Source organism: Leptonychotes weddellii, chromosome 4 (genome assembly GCF_054177405.1).
Source record: "Leptonychotes weddellii isolate Sample4059 chromosome 4, ASM5417740v2, whole genome shotgun sequence".
In the NCBI taxonomy this organism is placed as follows: domain Eukaryota; kingdom Metazoa; phylum Chordata; class Mammalia; order Carnivora; family Phocidae; genus Leptonychotes; species Leptonychotes weddellii.
The window spans coordinates 107935877-107957901 of record NC_138372.1 but is presented as its reverse complement, the minus strand read 5'-3'; the positions used below and the strand labels follow the sequence as shown (position 1 = coordinate 107957901).

The following is a 22025-nucleotide window of genomic DNA, read 5'->3' as shown; positions in this document are numbered from 1 at the left end:
GCAGATGTTTTTTGCTATTCTTTATAAGGGACCCGGGAGAAGTGAGCTGGTGGAAGAGTACTAGGCTAAGGATTAAGTGCCTCTCCTCGTTATCGCGTCACTAACTTAACATTAACTCAGGGTGGGCTCTGTGGAGTACCTCACTCAGCTTCTCTGGCCCCACATTCTTCACCTATAAAATGACAATCTTGGATGAGGTAATATATTTAGCCCCAAAATTCCATGAACTCCACCAGACTGGAGTCCACCATTTGTTCTTAAAAATCATTAAATCTTTAGAGGTTAAGCTAATTGACTCAAATCGTCTAAGTACCTCTTGACCTTTGTTTTCACCTCCTTCTAGAAAAGCATAAAAATACTAAAAATGACAAGAGTTAGCCAGACATGGAATGCCTTTCCTGAAGTTAGTATGTGCCCACCAGATTTCCCTATCAAGAGTCAAAATGATTTACCTTTTGAAAATATTATTTGCATCTACAAGTTTCTAAATGTTGAATTCAAAGTGGCCACGTGCTACTTAATAGCTATTCTCCTGTGTCATTGTTCAAGTGTTTTAGTTTATTTAAAACATCTTATTGTGGGCGCCTGGGTGGCTCAGTCGGTTAAGCCGCTGCCTTTGGCTCAGGTCATGATTCCAGGGTCCTGGGATCGAGCCCCGCATCGGGCTCCCTGCTCAGAGGGGAATCTGCTCCTCCCTCCACCCCTCCCGCCTGCTGGTGATCTCTCTCTGTCTCAAATAAATAAATAAAATTTTTTAAATAAATAAATTAAATAAAATATCTTATTTCTACACATGATCTGTGCAGGGATAGTAGATTCCTGCTGCAGAGGGTAGCTGCCGTGGGACCTGTAGCCACAAAGCGTGCTCCAGGATGCACAAAAATCCCCCTCGGTACCCAGTGAATCTTGTTTGCCACATCTGAACTCTGTCTGAGAATGTTTTGAAAGCGATTTCAACACATGCTTTATTTGGATATTTTTAGAATTATCACCTCCAGGAGAGTTTCCCATCTCCACAGCTGGTTATAATTAGGGTCACCAGCACCATCATCATCATCATCAACAACCACAACCATTTATTGAACACTTACTGCTTGCCAGGTTTTGCACTAAGTAGTACTTAGCCTGCATTATCTTTGTTTAAACCTCACGATAATCTTCTGAGGTGGGTATTATTAATTCCATTTTGCAGATCAAGACACTGTGCCTTGGAGAAGTTAATTAATTTGCTCAAGATTTTCCTAGTTAGTTGTGGAACTAGAATCTGAACCCAAATATAAGTCTACGATCTCCATGCTTAACACTATGCTATACTGTATAAAAATTATCTAAAACTTAGCAAGAAACCAAAGGACATTACATATATACCAGGAACTGGTAATATTCAAGTTCTCAGAGAAGCATTTCTCCGAGAAGCACTTCTCCTATTGTTATTGACAAATCCAAAAGTCAGCACAATCATCTATTATTTATAAAAACTTGATTTCAGGAGCACCTGGGTGGCTCAGTTGTTAAGCGTCTGCCTTCGGCTCAGGTCATGATCCCAGGGTCGTGGAATTGAGCCCATCAGGTCCCTGCTCCGCGGGAAGCCTGCTTCTCCCTTTCCCTCTCCCCCTGCTTGTGTTCCCTCTCTCACTGTGTCTCTCTCCATCAGATAAATAAATAAAATCTTAAAAAAAAAAATTAAAAAAAACCTTGATTTTAGGCAAGTGAATGAAATCAGGAAAGGAAATAGAAGAACTTCATTCAGGAAAAAAAGTGTTGTAAGAATTAGAGCTTATGTGATTATATCTTTATCTATAATAACCAGCAGGATATTTAATAATACCTCAAAATTCTTTCTTCTAAATGTACAGCATTCACGCAAATAACCGGGAACACCTAGGGAGGAGTGCAGTTGGGTCAATAGGGAAAGGTGAGTAGGGTGGAGAAAGGGAGCAGCTTAGGTTTGACCGAGAACAGAGCTCAGCTGCTAGAAGATGAGCCAATCCAGGCACCTGGACATGGGGAAGCAGGGCTAGGGAGCCCAGGAAGCCCAGGAAGGCCGTGGTGGAAACTGGCAGCTGCAAATGGACATTCTGCTTAATTTATTTACAAAGGAGTTTATCACTCTTTACGAAGCTGTGCATTCCTGTTAATAGTAACTCCCAGTTTCTCAGCTGTAAAATGAGGAGAGAACATTACCATATTTTCCACAGGGCTATGAGAGATAAAAGATATAATAAAGTGCTTGGAGCTCTTTCAAGGAGAAATGATTTAAATCAGTAGGGTTTATCATTTTACTGACACTTTCCTGAGTATGATCTGAGCATGAACAACTATCACCCTGCTTGTCTGATGACAGAGATAGCCTGTGTCTGCCCACTGAAGAAAACCAAAGACTGCTAACTTAGAACATAGAGATGGAGCAGATTATTTACATTACAAAAGAATTGTAGCCTTACTGAGGAATTTACTAAAGAATTCCTAAGCAGAGTCACCCTAGGACATCGGAAGTGTGAGACTCTTAAAGTCATCACTAGTGTTGTTCTGCCCAAATCCTTCCTGGGAACCAAAGGTGTCAGGTTGAGGTCTATAGACGTCTTAGGACCCCATCTCTACCTGAACCAGTCAGCTCTCCCTGCAGTCATTCCAAATTCTGTGTGTGGGGGGGGGGGGAGGGGGCGGTTCCCAAGGTTTGAGGAATGGAATGCACCGGCTATAGGTACTTCGATGGGGATTCAGTGTTCTGAGATGGTCGCAGGAACATTAAAATCATATGTTCTTCACATGCAGATATTTCCGGAGCGGTTTTTTCCGACTCCCAATCATAACTTAAAATAGCATCACTGCAAATGGCTGCAGGTGCTTGCACCACCTGCTTCGAATGGAGTCATCTTTCATTAGAATTAGACCCGCACAAAGAGCTGCCAGTCAGTTTCAGAGCATCCCTAATTGTTCCTAATTGTTCTCCTCCCTCTGAAATTGGTGGGGCACACCCTCAAAGGAGCTCCATTGGTAGAACTAGCATATGATGTTCTGAAGCAGGTCGAGAAATACCAAAAGCTGTCAAGAACTAAGACAATGAGGATGACTCATGCTATCTGAGTTTGAAGAGGATGGCTAGAGTTCTCGATAAAAACTACCTTTCATAAAGCTATTTTTTGAGTCAAATGACAGTATGGTAATGGGTCATTTTCGATATTACTCTAGGAGCCTGAATACCAATTTTCTTTCTGAATGTCTGTATCTTCCCCACTCACAATGGGGATTGAGGACAGCACAGGACATGACAAGTGTGATGGACGTAGTTGCTTTACAACTGGCGGATTGGCAGGAATGGGGACAGATAGCCAAGACAGCTGCAATAGCTGGAGAAGGCACATGGCCCCCCCAGAAAGGTGCTTTATAAACCCTTGTGGAATGAATGAAGGAATGACACACAAATAGCAGGAGAACAGTTGTGATAAAGGAGACAGAGCATTTGACTCAGAAAGAAGAGAACTAAATTTACAACATTTTGCCACCTACTGGCTCTGTCATCCGGGCTAAGTCATTTAACCTCTGTGTACTTCAGCCACGTTATCTATAACATGGGAGTAATCATCTATTTTTATCTATTTTTAAATCTATTTTTTAAAGGTATCTACTTTTTAAAAAATCTGTATATTTTTTAATTATCAAAACCTAAAAGGCTCTGTTTTCAAGAAGGCTCAGGACAGGGACGCTTGGGTGACTCAGTCAGTTAAGCGTTTGCCTTTGGCTCAGGTCATGATCCCAGAGTCCTGGGATCGAGTCTTGAATCGGGCTCCTTGCTCAGCAGTGGGGAGTCTGCTTCTCCCTCTACCTGCAGCTCCCCCTGCTCGTGCTCTCTCTCTCTCTGACAAATAAAATTAAAAAAAAAAAAAGAAGGTGGCTCAGGACAAGTCCAGGAACGTGTGTCTCCACTCTGGCCTGTGGGAAAATAGTATAGTCTGGGGTCTTGCCACCTTTAAGCACCTTTAGCATGGTCCCCAGAGGAGCAGCACGGGCACCCCTTGGGAGCTGGTTAGACATGCAGATTCACAGGCTCACCCCAGACCTATGGAATCAGAAGCTGCATTTTAACAAGATCCTGATGCTTGGTATACATGTTCAGATTTGCAAAGCATTGCTCCAAAGCCCACAATGCAGAAACCTGCTTTCTTTCATCTACCTCAAGCGGAGCTGTAAGGATTCGTCAGGTGTGGCTCATTCAAACCAAATTCCTGATTCTGTCCTCTAGTTTCCTCGATATCTTAAAGAGTTAAATCAGTTCATGAAGTGTCTTACTTATTCCTAGAGAATAGCTCCCAGTTAAGGAATATCTGTCTCCATATCTGAAAAATTATTTGGGGGGAGGGCAGGAAAACATTTCAGACATCCAAGGTTGGGGCACTGAGGCCACCCTGCTTTGCCATTTCACATTTTGTCGCTGTCTATGTCATACAATAAATTCTTTCACAAGGTTTGAGCACATGCTATACGTTAACTGAGGAAGGAAAAAATCTCTCGCTTCAAGGTACTCACATGAAAGAGAGGGAAGTTAATATAAAAACACCTGCCTGTCACTTCTGCAGCTGTTCATACATTCCAGAGGGCATGCCAAGACTCAGGGGTCAAGTCGGAATGAGGCCTCCCCAAGCTGGGCATCGGTCTAGGCGCCGGGCCACAGGACTGACCCAGTCAGATGACCCGTGATTGCAGAAGTGGTGGGGGCTGACACGGACAACGAAGCATAAGCACATGGGAAGTTCTGGAAACAGAGAAGTGTTGGGAAGCAAATGAATCGAGTGGTGTGATGAAGAGGGCCCGGGGAAAGGGGACATGCTGCTTAGTAAGGGTGTACCTCCAGCGACATTGTGTGTCTGTAGGGGGAACCAGCTATCCCTCCTCATTTTATGCTCTACAAGGAGCAAGAATGCAGTGTTCTCTTTCTAGGACCAATCCACAGGTATTATCTCAATTCCTCCATTTTCAACACTGCAACTCGTTATTCAACTTGGAGGATGCTTTATGACTATAGTTTGCGCTACGTAATAGATTACTATGATTGAACTTGGATTATTGCTTTCCTTTGGTTCAAATGAAAGGTACTGGCTGATTTTCAAAATAACACAAAAGTCGGATTTTACAATAATGCATCCAGATCTATAGCCTGAACTGTGACTTTGGGCAAACACCAAAGACTAACCAGAGGTATAAATACCTGAGGTAAGTGAATATTGTGAAAATACTTCTAATTAATATTACCCCCTTGTTCATTCATTCATTCTTCATTCAAGATGTATGCACTGGACATTTATTTCTGGCCTGCTTCTGATTGAGGCCCTGGGAAACAAAACTGCAAACATGCTACATGCCCCACTGAGTATCCCCTTTGCAAAGCTAAACCCCCACCTGTGGTCTTGTTCCCGGTCCCTCTGGCAACCTCCAAGGTATCATTCCACCATTTATCTTCTTTCTTCTATGTCAAATGACAGGATGAGGGCTCAGGACAATGGGCTCCTGAGCATTTGTGTCAGTGACTGAATGCCTTTGCCTCCTTGCAGCCCTCCCAGGCCTACACCCATCCCTCCTAATGCACGAGGCTCCTCCCAGCTTCATTTCCCTTCTTACAAATTGAGATTACATGGTCAAGCCCTTAATCTTTCTCTTGGCCATGCACTGAACTACCTAATAAAATCCAGCAAATCCCAGCCTTGGATGGGCCCAACAATGTGGCTCCTCCATGTCAGCCTTGTCGCTGGTGAGAAATGCAGCTCACACTACCCAGCAGTATGGAGGTCAGAGGTCACTGCATCCCCATTATCACCACTCCCACCTCCCCTCCCCGTCTTAAAACTGCCTTACACCTTCTATGTTTCCCTCAAAGCAAATTCAAGTCCTCCCCAATTTTCCACACACTTCAGTTCATGCAGTTCTGTGTCACCTTACCCAAACCACCTCCTGCACACCACCTTGATCTCTTTGGTAGGACTTGCCTACTTCCTGGGGAAAATAGTAGCCAACAGACCCATGCGAGCTGAGCTCCCCTAGCTTCAGGCCTCCACATTCAGTTGTCTGGTTACTGCTGAGGGATCCTCTTTAACAGCGAGAGACAGAAACCTCCTCCAGTCAGGTTCTGGGTCCTAAGCCGTCTCACCTGCTTGGTGTTACTAATTATGTTCCTATGTCTTCAAGTTCTCCCTCTTGACAGGATCTGTGCTATTAGCCTTGAAATATCCTCCCCTCCCCATTGTCAATAAAAGAGGAAGAAGAGGATGAAGAGAAGAGGAAGGCAATGATGAAGAAGAAAATAAAAACAAAACAAAAGCTATAGTAAAAACACTCATATGCTTCTCCAGATACAAATATCTCCTCTACCTTCACAGCCAACTTTACACAATAATTGCTTCTTTTTTTTAAGATTTATTTATTTGAGCGAGAGAGAGGAGCGGGGACAGAGGGAGAGAGAGAGAAGGTCTTAAGCAGACTCCACACTGAGCGCGTAGCCCCACGTGGGGCTCAATCTCATGACCCTGAGATCACGACATGAGCCGAAACCAAGCGTCAGATGCTTAACTGACTGGACCACCCAGGCGGCCCTGCAATAATTGTTTCTATTCTCTGTCTCCAATTCTCACCTCCCCTCTGCTTCTGAGGTTGCTGCAATCTCACCTCCACCTATGTGACTCCACTATAGCTCTTGCTAAGGCTACCAATGTGACCTTTAAGTTATTAGGCCCAATGGACACCTTCCAATCTTCATCTTACTTGGTATCTAGCCCAGTCAATTGAGTTGACCACTCTACCTTTCTTGAAACTTCCCTCTATCCCCGTGGCTCTGGGGCCACCATACATCTGGTTTACCTCCTACCACTTTATATGCTCACTCTGGACTTCGCCTTCACTCCTATGGCATGCATTCCTTTCTTTATGCTTATGAGCCCTTAATTTATGTTCATTCCAGAATCCTTTTCTGAGCTTTAGAACTATCCATGCAATGGCCTATGTGACTACTCTAACTGGATATCACATAAGTCTTCACACCAACCATGTCCAAACCTGAACCCATAAATCTTCTCCCCCAGTCAGCACCTCCTCCAGAATTGCCCCTCTTGACAAATGGGACTGCTCTCCTTCCAGGTACATGTGCCAGGGACCTCCAGTTGTTCCTGAAACCTCTTTTATGTATTCCCCACAACCACTAGATTGTTAAGTCTTATTTTACCCATCAAATGTTTTGAGTCTGTCTTCTCTCTGCCCCCATTCCACCACCATAATCTGAGTTTCCATCATCTCTTGCTTTCACTGTCTCAGGAGCCCCAGATGGTCTCCCCCACTCTTACTTTCTCCCACTTCAGCTCAATTTTCTCACAATAGACAGAGTGAGATTTTTAATAAACCCAATATATTCATATCACTTTCTTGCTTAAGATCTTTCTATGACTCTCCACTGCTCATAAGTCCAAGTCAAAACCTATGTGACCCTGCACAGCAGGCCCCTGTGTACCTCCCCAGCCATTCTTCCCCTTATTTTCTGATCTTCAACCTCTGTGATGTTTTTTAGTTAGTTTGTTTATTTTTTAAATTCTGTATTTCAGGGGTGCCTGGGTTGCTCAGTCAGTTAAGCGTTTGCCTTCGGCTCAGGTCATGATCTCAGGGTCCTGGGATTGAGCCCCACATTGGGCTCTCCACTCTGCGGTGAGTCTGCTTCTCCCTCTCCCTCTGTGATCCTCTCACTTTCACTGTCTCTCAAATAAGTAAATAAATAAATCTAAAATCTTTCAAAAATAAAAACAAATAAATCTTTTAAATCTTTTAAAAATAAAAAAAAGAAATTCTGTATTTCATTGCATCTGAGGGGTCATCAATTATAGAACATGTCCTGATTTCAGAAATTTCTAATGTAAGAAAAAAACCATCTTATAATTGTTAGAACACTGTAGTTCCTGCATGTGGCCCTGCCCCTTCCAAATGCAAGGTTTCTGCTCCCACATCACTCCTTCTTTTGCCTGGGGAACTCTTCTTCTCATCCTTCAAGTCTCAGCTTCTGTGTGAGCTCCTCAGGGAAGCCCTTTCGGACCACCACGATGGTCCCACCACAGGTTGGGACTCCCATTATGCACCCTCATGGTGCACTGGAATTTTACAGAGCACTTGTCACGGTGATAATGAAACAGGCTTTTGTATAGTAATGTGTTTAAAGTCTTTTTCCCTTAACAGATTATAGACTCAGAGCAGGAGGTAATTATGCTATCATCAGCAGCTAAGACTTACCCTTGCTTCATGTAATCCTCACAGCGCCACAATAAGGTACATCTATGACTACCCCCCTCCCTTAGAGATCGGGAAACAAAGCCATAGAGAGATAGCTGCTCAGGTCACCTGACTACTAATTTGAACCCCTAGAATCTGATTTTAGATTCCGGTCCCTTAACTTTTATCCTATACTATATCTACTATATCTTGTAGGCACTTGGTAAATATTTGTTGAATGAATAAAGTCTTCAAAAAGTTAAATATTATAAATATTGTTAATAGAATTCTAGAAACTAGGGGAAATAAAATGAATGAGTCGGTTTTTGATAAACTCAGACACAATTTTAAATTCTAATCAAACATTGATCACAAAGACCATGTCACTGTCTTATTCTATTATGGATGGTTGGCAACAATTTCCTCATCACTCTACAAAGTACCCTACTCCTAACAGCATTTACTGTCATATATTTCCTTCCTTCCTTCCTTCCTTCCTTCCCTCCTGTAGTTTTTGCCTTCCTTCTTTTTTATTTCCCTTCTTCTTTTTTCTCCCCCACTCTCTCCTTTTCCCCTTCCTTGCTTCCTCACAAAATACACACTGAGCATTTATGACATACTAGGGAATATATAACGCACAGGATATATATTGGTGAATGAAAGAGCACAATCTCTGCCCTCAGAGAGTATATAATGTACATAGAAGGGATATTTCATATGTAAGTAAAACCAACAAATATGTGATTATGGAATTGTGATCCCTGTTAAGAAGGAAACAGTTCAGCAATAGAGATTAGCAGGATGGGAAGGGCAGGACGCATGGGAATAGGGAGGGTGAAGAACTCCTTTCAGGGGAGTAATTGGAGAAGCCAGGCCTGATGAAGGAGGAGTTGGCCATTGGTGAGGGGAAGAGCATCCCAGGGCAGGGGAGGCTCAGGAGCAGGATGAAGCCTGGCACACTGAATTGGGAGCAGGAAGCCAGGGTGGCCAGGCCTGCGATAAGGAAGAGCAGCCTTCATCTGACGCAGAAGACCAAAGGGAGGTCAGGCCAAAGAGTGGCATCATTACCGTTTTTAAAGATTACACTCAAGACTAGATGGATAACAATTTAAATGAGAGGGATGGAGAAGAGGGAGAAGATTAACAAAGACCAAGAGAGGGCAGACAAAGACTGCCTGGACGGTAAGTGGGAAACCAGGGCTGTATGAAGGTGAGGTGGAGGCGGAGGGGGTTCTGTGTTGCTAATTCCTTCCTCTCCTTGGTCTTGCCTCCCATTCCCTGCATTCACTGTGCCTGGCTGTCCTCTGGGTGCAGGGCTCCAAGGGTACAGAAGGCCCAATACTGGCTCCCTGCATAAATTAAGGCAAAGAAGAGGGAAATAACCAACAGCAGTCTGACTTCTAACCAGGGATTCAAGACATGTGCCTCTAAGCCCTTACCACTAATTGTTGCTTGCCTCTCTATTAGGGAGTTGGGAATTTTCATTGTTAGCGGGAAACTTCCATTGGGAAAGAAATCAAAACCCTGAACAAAATGGAAATCCTATGAATAAGGCTGGGGAAGAAAGGAAGCTACTACTTATTGTCCTGCTCCTCTGCAGTGCTTTGCAGACTTCCCCCAATGCTGGCATTGGACCCTGACAGCAACCCCCGGACGTTAGAGCCGCTTTATACTTGAGGAAGCCAAGACTTGGTGCAGTTATGTGACTTACCCAAGGTCACATAACTAGAAAAATCAGAGGAAGAAAGCGATCAGAACCCACATCTACTCTGATAAGGGAAGATTGAGAAAAAAGGACAGATAGAGAGGCAAAGAAAAGTGCAACCACGAAAGTCACAGAGTCACAAAGCTGAAGCAAGCAGACCATAATTAGGATGCGGGGCCGCATGCGTGCCCCCCTGATGCCCATCTTGGAGAGCAGTGGAGCAACGTGAAACGGGGCTCCCTGGGGCAGATCACCACAATAACAGGAACACAACCGCCACATCTGAAGGGGGACCATGGCGGAGTTTCCAATGAGAGGCTAGAAGCTCAAAAATGCCCTTCTGTGGCCTCAACATAGAAACTCAAACACTGTAGTTTGGACACCGTAAGCCCAAATGATATGTACAACAAGGTTTCCCTTAGGTTTCTAAACAGGCACTGCAGTTCTGTATGCAAGCAGCACATTGGTTTTAGGAACAACAATGCAAAGAGATTTTGATCACGTGTTGTGCCAAATATTTGTTTTCATCCGTATGATCACCAAAGCTTATAAGCGAGATTCATTGCTGGCTATTGGATGTTGGGCACAAACAGCATCAGCTTTATTGGAATCGGGCAAAATGTTTGTTTACCAATAGCAATATGTTCACAAGAAAGAAACGTTCTTTGTTTTTCTTAACCAGACTATATCTCCCTTTCCAACTAGCCGCATCTGACCATGGTGCTCCGATAAACAGGAAGTCATCTCAAGAACATACATCGTGAACAACCAAATGGTTTGCACTTGGAACTACACGGTCATTTAAACCACATCTGTTTGTTTCCCTTGAAATCCAGGAGCTTCGAAGTCTTTATCTCTTAATTTTTCATGTCATTCTTTAAAAAAGAAGAGAAAACATGGCCCTGAACACAACAGTTTATGCAGCCCCATTCATTCTCTTATTGACCAAATTCATTTTATAGATTTTCTTTCACTCAGATATTACATGGCTATATAGGGTGTGCTTGCAAGGAGATGCCCCCCTTCAATTCTGCCACAGAGAAGAAAGCTGTAGAAAAGCAGGAGATCCATCTCAGCCAGACGCACGAGCAGTGAGGAGACTATGCAGCTATTTTTCTTGGTTCCTTAAGAAATGTTAACCAATTCTTGGGAGCATCCTTGAAACACACCAGTATCCAATAACCGACATAAAATGCTGGGCATTCTCGGCTTACCCGAGGGGTCTTTGCTTCTGGGAGTGGTGACGTCTCAGACATTAGCTGGCTAAGTAGGAGTGAGGGACACCCCAAAATTAAGAAGTTCAATCTTGTTTGAACTGGAAACAAGTCACGAGCCAACTTAGAGGGCAGTAGAGACTGTGGGTCATTCATTAAGAAATGATGCATTATGTGATTTTATTGAACGTAACATCCATATGGAACATCTGTTCCTGGGCCACACAGTAAAACGGACCCTTTTTGCCCTGATTGCTTGGAAGACAAGGGTCCTCCTGTTCCACACTGCCACCCCTCATTCTTTTCCTATGGGTTGTATTTCATGATGATGTATGACTTCTGCCGGAAATGAGTAGTTATCCAGCAAATGCATACATTCACCCTATAAAAAGAGGACTGCATGCTGGAAGATCGCCAAGGTCATAGCCAATTCTACTGACAGCTGAAAACAGTTAAACTGACTTTTACCACCCAGGCAGGGGCCAAAATTTCCTTCTGGCTCAGAAATCTGAACTCAACCCAGGCATTCCCCCAGCTTCTCCCCTTCCCCCAAATCGGATGGCTCATAATGTCTCTATGACATCTTCCTCACTTCTTCTAGGAAGGGTGTTTAGGAAACATAAAGATAGAGGCATTTGGTCAAAAGGATCAGAAGTAATTCTACCACACAGGGCAGCTTGCCAAGACCCCAAAGCACTGGCCCCTCTGATTGCCCAGCATATAGTATCGACCAGGGTGGATCGTTTCTCTGAAAGTTGGGGGCCATTCTTCACTGGTGCAAGCGGAGATGTCGCTTGGTTTTCTAAGGGTTCCTCCTCTATAAATACTTGTCTGGATCTCTGATAAGTGCTGAAGTTTTAATAAATAAATAAAACAGGAGTTATTGCACATACTTAGCCAAACCTTGTCTACGATCAGGCTACACCAAAAACTAAGGCAGGCATTTCTGGCAATTTCAAGAATTGACAGTTTTGACTCTATGAATGTTATTATCACATAGCTAAAAAACAAAACCCAAAAGCCTGAAGACAAACATCTTTAGATGTAAATACATAGTGAAGGCACCTGAATCATCACCGTGTCGGGCCAACTTAGAAAGCTGGTGCAGAATTAATAACCAAACTGTTAGGATAGTGCTCATGTGCGTGAGGGGAGCAATGTTGCTACTTTTTGCACTGAAGAGCTATGCTGACACTGGTCTTTTGATTCCCTGAAAGACAGGGGCCCGTGGCCAGCACAGAGGAGGCTCTCAGTAAATATCTCTTGGAGAGACAGGGCCACGGTGGGTGTGGCCATTGCTCCCCGCCCCGGACTCAGCAAGTTAAAACACTCTCTGTGCATCCACTCTGGCTCTGCTTTTCCTCCAAGTGGCTCCACTGGGCCCGGGTGGTTGGGTGTAGTGATAACTCCGCGCAGCTCACCTGCTGCTCAAGGGAAGTAAAATATGTTATTCTGCTTTGGTAATTTCTGAGCTGCTGCTTCTTTTTCTTCTTTTTCAATATTTTATTTGTTTATTTGAGAAAGAGAGGGCATGAGCAGGGGGGAGAGGGAGAAGCAGACTCCCCACTGACCTGGGAGCCTGACGTGGGGCTTGATCCCAGGACACCAAGACAATGACATGGGCCGAAGGCAGATGCTTAACCAACTGAACCAAACAAGTACCCCTAATTTCTGGGCTTCTGAGAAGGAGCCATGGTTCCACTAACATCAGATTTGGAGTTTCTCTTTCAGTGCTGAGACATGAATCTCTTTTGGGAAATTCATGAGCCAACAAGACCACCTTGTACCTTAGATAAAATAATACTCCCTTTCCTTGTGTGGCAGACTGAGCCCAGATCAAAACAGATAGGTACACCTGAGCCCATGGGTGGTGACCTCCAGGAAACAATGAGAATGAAAATTGTCAGCCAAGGTTCAGACCAGTTGGGTCTCCATGAACTTAAATCGGCTTCCTGATTTTCCATGTTGAACGCTGGCATGGTGTTTACCTACTCTGGTCTCTGGGAGACAAGTGCACAGAAAGATTCCTATGATAAAATATCTTTGGCGATACAGATTTTTACCCTGCAAGGCTTCTCAGGACCTTGACTATGATAATTAGAAGAAAAGTATTTTTTTTTAATCTAAGCACTAGTAAAAAAAAAAAAGGGAGGGGCATGTCTGTGCACCATTTACTTACACTTTTCAAGCTACAGAATATTAAATATGTATGGAACATCTACCATGTGCAAGACACTATGCTTCTAGAAGAAGCTAGCTGGATGGCTGTATAGAAAACCCCCAGACCAAAAGCCAGGAGGCTTGAGCCTTAGTCCCAGCGACTTCACATAAGCAGTAAAGGGCAAGGGGATGAGCAGGTATTTTTACATTATTGTTTATAAGCCACAAAACTTAACAGAATTTACCATCTAGGAGACTAAAATTTAAATTAAGTAGTAAGTAACTTGGTTTTTATTAAAATTAAAGATCTTAGGCTCATTCTATGAAATAATACTGATTACATTATGGCAACATGAGCTTGTCATTACTTAATAAATGCAATGTTCTCTCAAGAACTTATGTATATACCACATGGGGGGCAAAAGAAGAGGTCCTTGGTAGCAGAAAGGCTGATGATGCTTAGGTAAACTTTAAGACCCTCCTCTGGTTCTAAAATTTCCTAAATCCTGATAATAAGGGGAATAATAAAATGCACGTTTATATATAATTTTAGTATTTTATATACAATTTTCATGGAGGACGTTTATCCTGCAAACAGAAGCTGCCGTGGTACAGCCAGAGGAACTCACTCAAGATCAACTCAAGAGAGGATGGTGTAAGATATAAGCTATCTCTCCCTGGCTGCCCTGGCAGAGACCACCTGCCTTTTGGCTCTGGGGCGGCGGGGGGGAAGAGGGGACACTGTTTTGATCTGGTCCCTTTCCCTTTCTATGCCAATCCTGTGTGGTTCAGAACAGCACCCGGCCCCACCACCAGGGCAACCACACGCCCCAGGCTCGGAAAATCAGCTTCCCCCCTGCTGGCCGAAGTGGTGGCTTCACTCGGCAGAGAGCCTGGCTTCTCAGAGCGCTCCCTCTTACTTTTACCCAGAAACGCCAGGAAAGTTTTCTATGTCTTTGAGATCATCAACTCCATGGTGGATAGATAGCAGCCCTGACGACAAAGCTTAGTAGAGACCAACAGAGTAAGGAGGTAAGGCGTTCTGGGCCACCTGTGTCACCTCCCAGGCTGCAGGGGCCGGGTCACACCTGTGCTTCTTGAGGTCGGGGTCTGAGCAGCATTCTTCCAAACCACCTGATCTGCAGAGCAATCTGCACTTGGACAGCTCCAGCTCTGGGGGAAGACCCCAGTTCCTTACTTGGAATCCAGGTCTTGGGATAAAATGTGCATGAGGTTTATTACCAGTAATCTTTAAAAAAAAACTATATATGTGTGTATGTATATGTATCTGTATATATTTCAATATATATACATATTTATATATATATATATACACACAATATAGAGTATATATATGTCTGAGTACATGAACACATTTATAATATATACAAATAGGTGTTTTTTAAGTAGAACTTCTCTAAAAATGACTAATCGTCCTCCAGGAGTTCAAGAGAGTGTGTTTCTCTGTGTCTGTGTATAGCCTTTTAAATAATATCGATAGCCATTTAGAGATTAAGTCTAGAACCAGAAAGCAATTAATAAGCAGTAATTAATAAGCCTAATAATTGAAAGAGATATCACAAAATCTATGCACTGATGAAAAGACCATGCCCTTGCTTCATGAAGCAGAAACATCAGGCTGCTGGGTCCCGACCTCAAGCCACCCCCTCCTCCTTCTTAGGTGACAAAAAGTCCCTCTGGTTTGGGCATATCTGCCCATGTGAATCAGGGGTGCACTCCTGCCTGAGACGGCTTCATCATGTGGGACCCAGGGGTAGGAGCCTGGGTCACGGACCCCACCCATGAGCTACTGGAACACGCAATTCTGTAGTCACCTCACTCTGTGACGTCTCGTTATGTGAAACAATCAATTGTCCATATCGTTTGAAGCAGTCCAGTTGGAGTTTTATCTTATTTGCAGCCCAAATCATCATAACCATTACGGAGCCTATTTACTGTTATTTGTTGGACAGTTTTATTAAGTTGGGCTACCTACTTTTCAAGCTGAAAACAAGTCCAGCAGTAAATTAGATAGAGGGAAACAGAGTGCTTCTGACATACCTAGTTTCGGGAACAGAAAGTGACGACTGACGGCCCGGAAGCAAGGAAATAGAGTAAATTGTAAAATAAAAAACAGGAACAGGAAGGTAAAAATACAACACTCGGGGTCATTTAGCAGTGGAGTAGAGAATGCTACACACTCAAAAGCCCATAAATCATCATTTTATTAAAGAAAAGATCAATATTGAAATAATCTGTTTAGAAAATTTTCCATCTAAACGAATATTTTTTAAAAAGATTTATTTATTTATTTGACAGAGAGAGAGGGAGGGCATGAGCAGGGGAGAGAGGCAGGGGGAGAGGGAGAAGCAGGCTCCCCGCTGAGCAGGGAGCCCGATGCAGGGCTCGATCCCAGGATCCTGGGATCATGATCTGAGCCAAAGGCAGACTCTTAACCGACTGAGCCATCCAGGTGCTAAACTAATAATTTTTTTTAAGTTTTTCTGCTTAAGGGTTGAATCAAATTTATCTGGAAGAAGAAAAGAGCTTGTTAGGCCCACTAATCCACTGAAAATTTTATACATCTTGGATTTTACTCTACACATGCCAGAGAGCATTGTTCTGAGCCACTTGGAACTCAGAGGCCACATTATAAATAGTGACTAGGTTCCAAAGACAGTCCACAAAAGTCCATTTGACTCTAAATGGACCTGAAGACTGGTGGGAATTATGGTGGGAGGGATTGGGACTCTGGGCAGTGTCTACCCATTGGAGTTGGAACGGTATCCCACAGGACAGACCCAGGTCATCTGGCTCAGACCAAGGAGGTACTTCCTGAAGCCATGCTACAGGGCACACACTGCCCTGTTAGCTGCCTGCCCATTTCTGGACAATGCACACTAAGGCTAGCTGACAGCCTGGGCTGGAGGACAGGCACCACATCAGGTGGGAAGCTGGAAGAGATGACCTTTAAGATCTCCAATTCTGTTTTCCATTTCCCCATGTCCCTATGGGTTCTGAAGGCTCAGAGATGCTATGAATGGTGACTGTTCTGTCCCTGTAATTTTCTCAGTCACCACAGACGTCCATCAGTGAAGCACCTGACAACAGGCACAGTCCCACAGCTGGGGTGGTCCCTCCTTGCTGCATCACTGCTGGTACCAATCTCCTCACGGCCCATCCTGCTGCTGCCTAAAATCCCCAAGAAATGGGGTGCACCTGGGTGGCACACTCAGTTAAGCGGCCCACTCTTGGTTTCGGCTCAGGTCACGATCTCAGGGTCGTGAGATGGAGCCCTGCATCGGGCTCCGCGCGGAGCACAGAATCTGCTTGAGTTTCTCTCTCCCTCTGCCCCTCCCCCGCTAAAATAAATAAATAAGTAAAATCCTCAAGCAACGGCCCAAGGACGCCACCGCCAATGAAAGCAAGAATGAGCAGGATACCTTGATGGCCTTGGTAAGGTAATGAGAGGTACACAATTACTAGTTTCTCTGGCATAGTCTTGGATTTTGACTTCAATATCTTACCTTTTCCAAAACCTGCCTTTGTCCAAGAAGACTTCTCTAAGAGTCTTCCTGGTTGACATTAGCGATGTTTCCTTAGAACATTGCAGCAGCTTCTTACACCTCCTTTATAGTACCTCTTTGATTCTGCACTATATTAGAGTTATTTGTGGGAAAATCTTATCTCCCTTAGTAGGTTGTAAGATCCTATAAGTCAGGATCCATGAAAGCCAGGAGAAATCAACTCTGAGTAATTGGACAACTGTACCAAGGGTGGGTTTTGTAGGTAGCAGCTCAGTCAACATTAATTCATTCATATGCAGCAAGCATGTATAGGGTGTCTGTTGTGTGTCTACATTGAGTTTGATTCTTGAGGAGGGTGTAAAGCAAATAAATGTTATTCGAAGACTTTAGCCTCCAGAACCCGCCATCTCATAATGGAGGCTATCACCTCCTCTGATCCTCAATGTCAACTCAGAGGCAGAACTTGGAGTCAGGACATGTCTAGTCACCCAAAAGAGATGTAAGTCTGTAACTGATCATCTGGAGAAAAAGTGGCAAATTCCTACTTTATGCCACTGGACTTTGGACATTCCAACAAATATGAGGGTATGATGACTATATCTAAGTCTCTAGAGATAAGGTAGGGACAAACCACAGGAAGGGTCATTGTTCCTGCCTGTGGAGGGATTGGAGAGAGAAGACTGGCACTAGAGGTGAGGCTAGAAAGTATGAGGAAAAGCAGACAGTGTGCCATATCTTATAGAGGACAGGAATGCAGGGTGTGGAGCCAGGCTGCCCAACTCTGAAACCCAGCTTGGCCATTTACTAGCTGTGTGACCTTGAGCAGTTGCTTAACCTCTCTGTGTCTCAGTTTCCTCACTTGCGAACTAGGAATAATCATCAAACCTTTCTCATACAGTTACGGTGAGGATTTAGAGAGTTAATGTGGGTATGGGCTCAGAGCAGTGTCAGTAATGTGAGTTGTTACATTATCATTACTGTGCTGGAGCCTGGACTGAGAGCGGGTCAGAACCTGGGTGGGACGATCGTCAGGCCCTTTACTGTAGAGATACAAAGCCAGGCTCTCAACCCTGTGACCAACACTTCCCAGAGAATGTCGGCTGTTAACCTGGGGAATAAATGAATTTCCAGATTGCTCCAGTCTCAGCAGAGAGGCTTTACCAGACACGTGAACGCGATATTCCCAACTGAGCAGGAAATGTGGAGATCCTCCTCCTGGACACTCTCTTGCTTCAGGACATCAGTGTAAGCCCAGTTATCCATAGGAGACTCTAACAGTGACACTCTTCCTTCCCCAAATACCTCTACAGTATAGCAATCTTCATTGTTTCAGTATTAGCTACGGCCCTCATCCACCTTCTGATGGCTTTTAGCCTGCATTTCCCTGCGAATTCCATGACCCTCATAAAACCCAGAACTCATTTCTCTGCTCAACTATGTCTGGCGAGGAGAAAACAAAAATGACATAGAACGGTCCTGCCATCAGGATGATGATTAGAATTAAAGTCTGATAATATCAAGTACTTTTCAAGAGTCTGGGGAAGACATTCTCACACATGCTGGTGGGAGTATCCATCTGAACGGTCATTTTGGAGGGCCACTTGGCAGTGTGGGCTAAATTTAAAATGCACAGACTCTCTGACACAGTGACTACAAGCTCCAAGTTTACCTGAGGAACTTCCTGTGAGAACAGAGGAGGCATATCAAGGACTTACACCGAGTCTTTTCATTCGAAATAGAGAAAGAACTCAGAAATAAGCTAAATACCCATCAAGACAGAAACGGCTAAACTGTGACATATTCATCCACTGGAATACCATGCAGCATTAAAAGCATGAGATGTGTCTAGATTCCCTGGCATAGAAGGATGTACATAATAATATGTTACTGGGATAAACTGTGCCCTGGCCCCCCCAAATTCATATGTTGAAGCCCCAACCCCCAGTGCCTCCGAAGGTGACTCTATTTGAAGATAGAGACTTCAAAGGAGGTAATTAGGGTAAAAGAGTCTTTAGGGTAAGTCCTAATCCAACATGACTGGTATTGTAGAAAGGGATTAGGACACAGACACACAGAGGGAAGTCTATGTGAGGACACAGGGAGAAGGCAAGCATCTACAAGCCAAGGAGAGAGGTCTCATAAGATACCAACCCTGCCAACACCTTGATCTTGGACTTCTAGCCTCCAGAATTGTGAGAAAACACATTTCTGTTGTCTAAACCGCCCAGTCTGTGGTACATGGTTGCAGTAGCCCTAGCAAACTAATATACAATATTTGATATTTTCTGTGGGTGTGGATAGATGCATGTAATATATGGAAAATGGAATAGAAGAGTCCACCTTAGTCTCATAACAGTGGTTACCTTTGGGAGGAATTGGGTTTGAAATTGGGGGATTATAGCCTTAAAAATAAGGTTTTAATTTTTACAATGAGAAAGCACTCATCTATTATTTGTACATCGATTTTAAAAATCCCTCTTTCATGGCACTCTATTAAATTCAGTATACAATATACTTCACCACCCAGATGCAACAATCTTTAGAACTTCATTCCACGTCCACTCCCCACCCACACCCCTCATGCACCTGTTGGCCACACCAGAATATCCCCATCCCTCTGATGCCTCCATGCCTCTATGCCTCCGTCTATCCCCTCTGCCTAGAATGCCTTCTCCTCCTTTTTAAGCCTGGGTTGCTGATTCTCATCCTTCAGAGCCTAGCTCCAGTGTCACCCGCTTTATAAACAAGTTGACAAAAGTCTTACTGGACAGATTTTCCTGGGCCACGTTTCTCTGTTCTTTTGATGTCTTATTCATATGCGTGTTCCCAGTGCCCATCAGTGTCTATAGGCAATTAAATGCTCAGTAAATGGTTCTAAATGCATGGATGATAGGAATGCTTTCTGGCAGGTTGCTTTTTCAATCCAGGTCATCTCAAAGGCCCAACATTTCATTCTCTGTGTGTTAACTCAGGCTCCCTAGAGACGAGCACTGTAATTGTGACATGAGCAAGGTCCAGCCTTTAACTGTTTCCTTAATACAACAAGGACAACTCGATTTCTGGGCCAGCCAAGCCCCATTTGCTTTCAATTCTAGTGAAATCAGCTGAGAATGTATTGCATTTTATTTTATTCAAGTTCTGTGCCCATAAAGGTCTTCAATTACTTAACCCGCAATAGGCCCAAATCAAAAATGCTTATTCACCTCTGACTGGGAGGCTCTGATAATGCAGTTCTTACCTCTTCATCGGCTTGGGGGAGCATTCTCTCTCCAGATTGGATGATGTGTGTTTCACGTGCATTGCATTGTAGGAAGTGTGAGTATAGTCATTTTCATCACTGTAGTCTGGACCAAGTAACGTCCGGGCCCAAGTTCCCATGTCATAAGGAGGAAGGGTTCCTCCAAATTCAGAGGGCAAAAATTCGGGGTGGATTAGCTGGTGAAGGCTGTTTAAGTTGTTTCCATGCAGGAAAATCTGGAAAGGAAAAAAATAATTATCAACAAAAAATCCAAAACATATGAGCAACTATTTAGCTTAATACACAATTTAGCAATGACAAATTGGATGCGCTGCTGGTGATCATGGTGTTTAAAGAGGCATTCAATTTTGTGTCTGCAGCATAATCTTCATAAAATGTTAATTTATTGCTCAGAAAAGGGGATGAACTAATAGTCCTTAAAAAATGAAGTTTATGAACAAATTGGGTATTATTTGGCCGTGGCCCAAATTTACACATACAGTAATCTCTTAACTATCCCTGCTGTTAAAAAGGGTAGCAATGCAGACCATGCAAACCCCCAATCATGCTTCCCGTGCATCCCCACATTGTTCTGTTCCTCCTGCCCCCTCAAGGGCTTTCTGCCCTCTGTACCCTCTCCGTCCCCCCATCCTTTTCAGGCCTTTGCCAAGCGGTAGCCTCTTCCTCAGTCTGTCCCAGAGACACCTGCGCACTCTGGTTCTCCTCCCTGCTGCCCCCAATTAACTATTATTTGCTGATTTCTATTTTTTCTGATTTGTTCATTTATGTCTTGCTTGCCCACAGGAAGAAAAGAATACTCAGGAAAAGGGATGGTGTTTTCTTACTCTTTTAATATATTCCCAGATCCCAGGGTGATGTGGGCACAAGGTAAAAACTTCATCCATTAGTCAGTGGAACTGAAAACTGTGGCCTGAGAACTTACGGATATTTTTACAGCCATCTTCCATTTATGTCGGGACTGAGGACTAACACCCAAATAAGTTTGCATCATCTAAACATGTAATGAATGGTGATGGAAACTGGCCAAACAGGGGAGAAAACATCCCCAAATTTCAATTATTTTCAGACAAATCCACAAAGTGGTTAAGCCATAAGTCAAGAATGACCATTTCCTACAGTTTAGGAATTGACTTCTGAAAGTCTATTTAAAGTCCATCTGTAGAATGATATCAGTTCTCACACTTCGCGTTGCAAGCTCAACACACATCAGTTATATCCAAGTGTAGGACCACCGATAATACACACACAGGTGTACACACACACCACAGTTACCATTATGCAATGTAAATGTGACTTTTAAAATACTTAAAAATAGGGGCGCCTGAGTGGCTCAATTGGTTAAGCATCTGCCTTCGGCTCAGGTCATGGTTCCAGGGTCCTGGGATCGAGCCCCGCATCAGGCTCCCTGCTCAGCAGGAAGCCTGCTTCTCCCTCTTTGCCCCTCCCCCGCCACTCGTGCTTGCTCTCGCTCTCAAATAAATAAATAAAATCTTTAAAAAATAAAAATAAAATAAAATACTTAAATATAGCATAATATACCATAAAATTATTATCAATTATGTTATATACTATAGACTATATTATAATATACTATGTAATAGAGGCATATGCTTGCTACATTGTTCCGTTGTATTGATTTTAACTTATGATGTAATGGCATCATTTAAAAAGGAAAGGAACAAGAAGCTAAGTGCTAACATTCCTCAGAAGAATACTGTAGCACTTCAGAAAACTATGTAAATTTTCTGACATTGGATCTCAATTTTAATAAGAATTATTGCTTTTGAAGAAATTCATGTGTTCTGGCCTTTGCAAAACACCTCTTAGGAGGAACTATAGTGTTTGAAGCATGGACAAGCTAGAGATAAATATTAGCCCTGGTATTTAGAGCAAACATTTGTACCTACCCACCCAATACCTCC

The 22025-nt window shown here is 43.5% G+C and overlaps 1 protein-coding gene across 1 annotated transcript in view; it reads right to left on the bottom strand.

Annotated features, from left to right (window-relative positions):
• The window catches only part of CLVS1 (clavesin 1), a 170728-nt gene that overhangs the window by 8708 nt on the left and 139995 nt on the right, over positions 1–22025 (bottom strand). The window contains exon 5 of the mRNA XM_006729452.3: positions 20083–20318. Within this exon, the coding sequence (XP_006729515.1) occupies positions 20083–20318 (236 nt within the window). The remainder of the gene's footprint in view (positions 1–20082; positions 20319–22025) is intronic.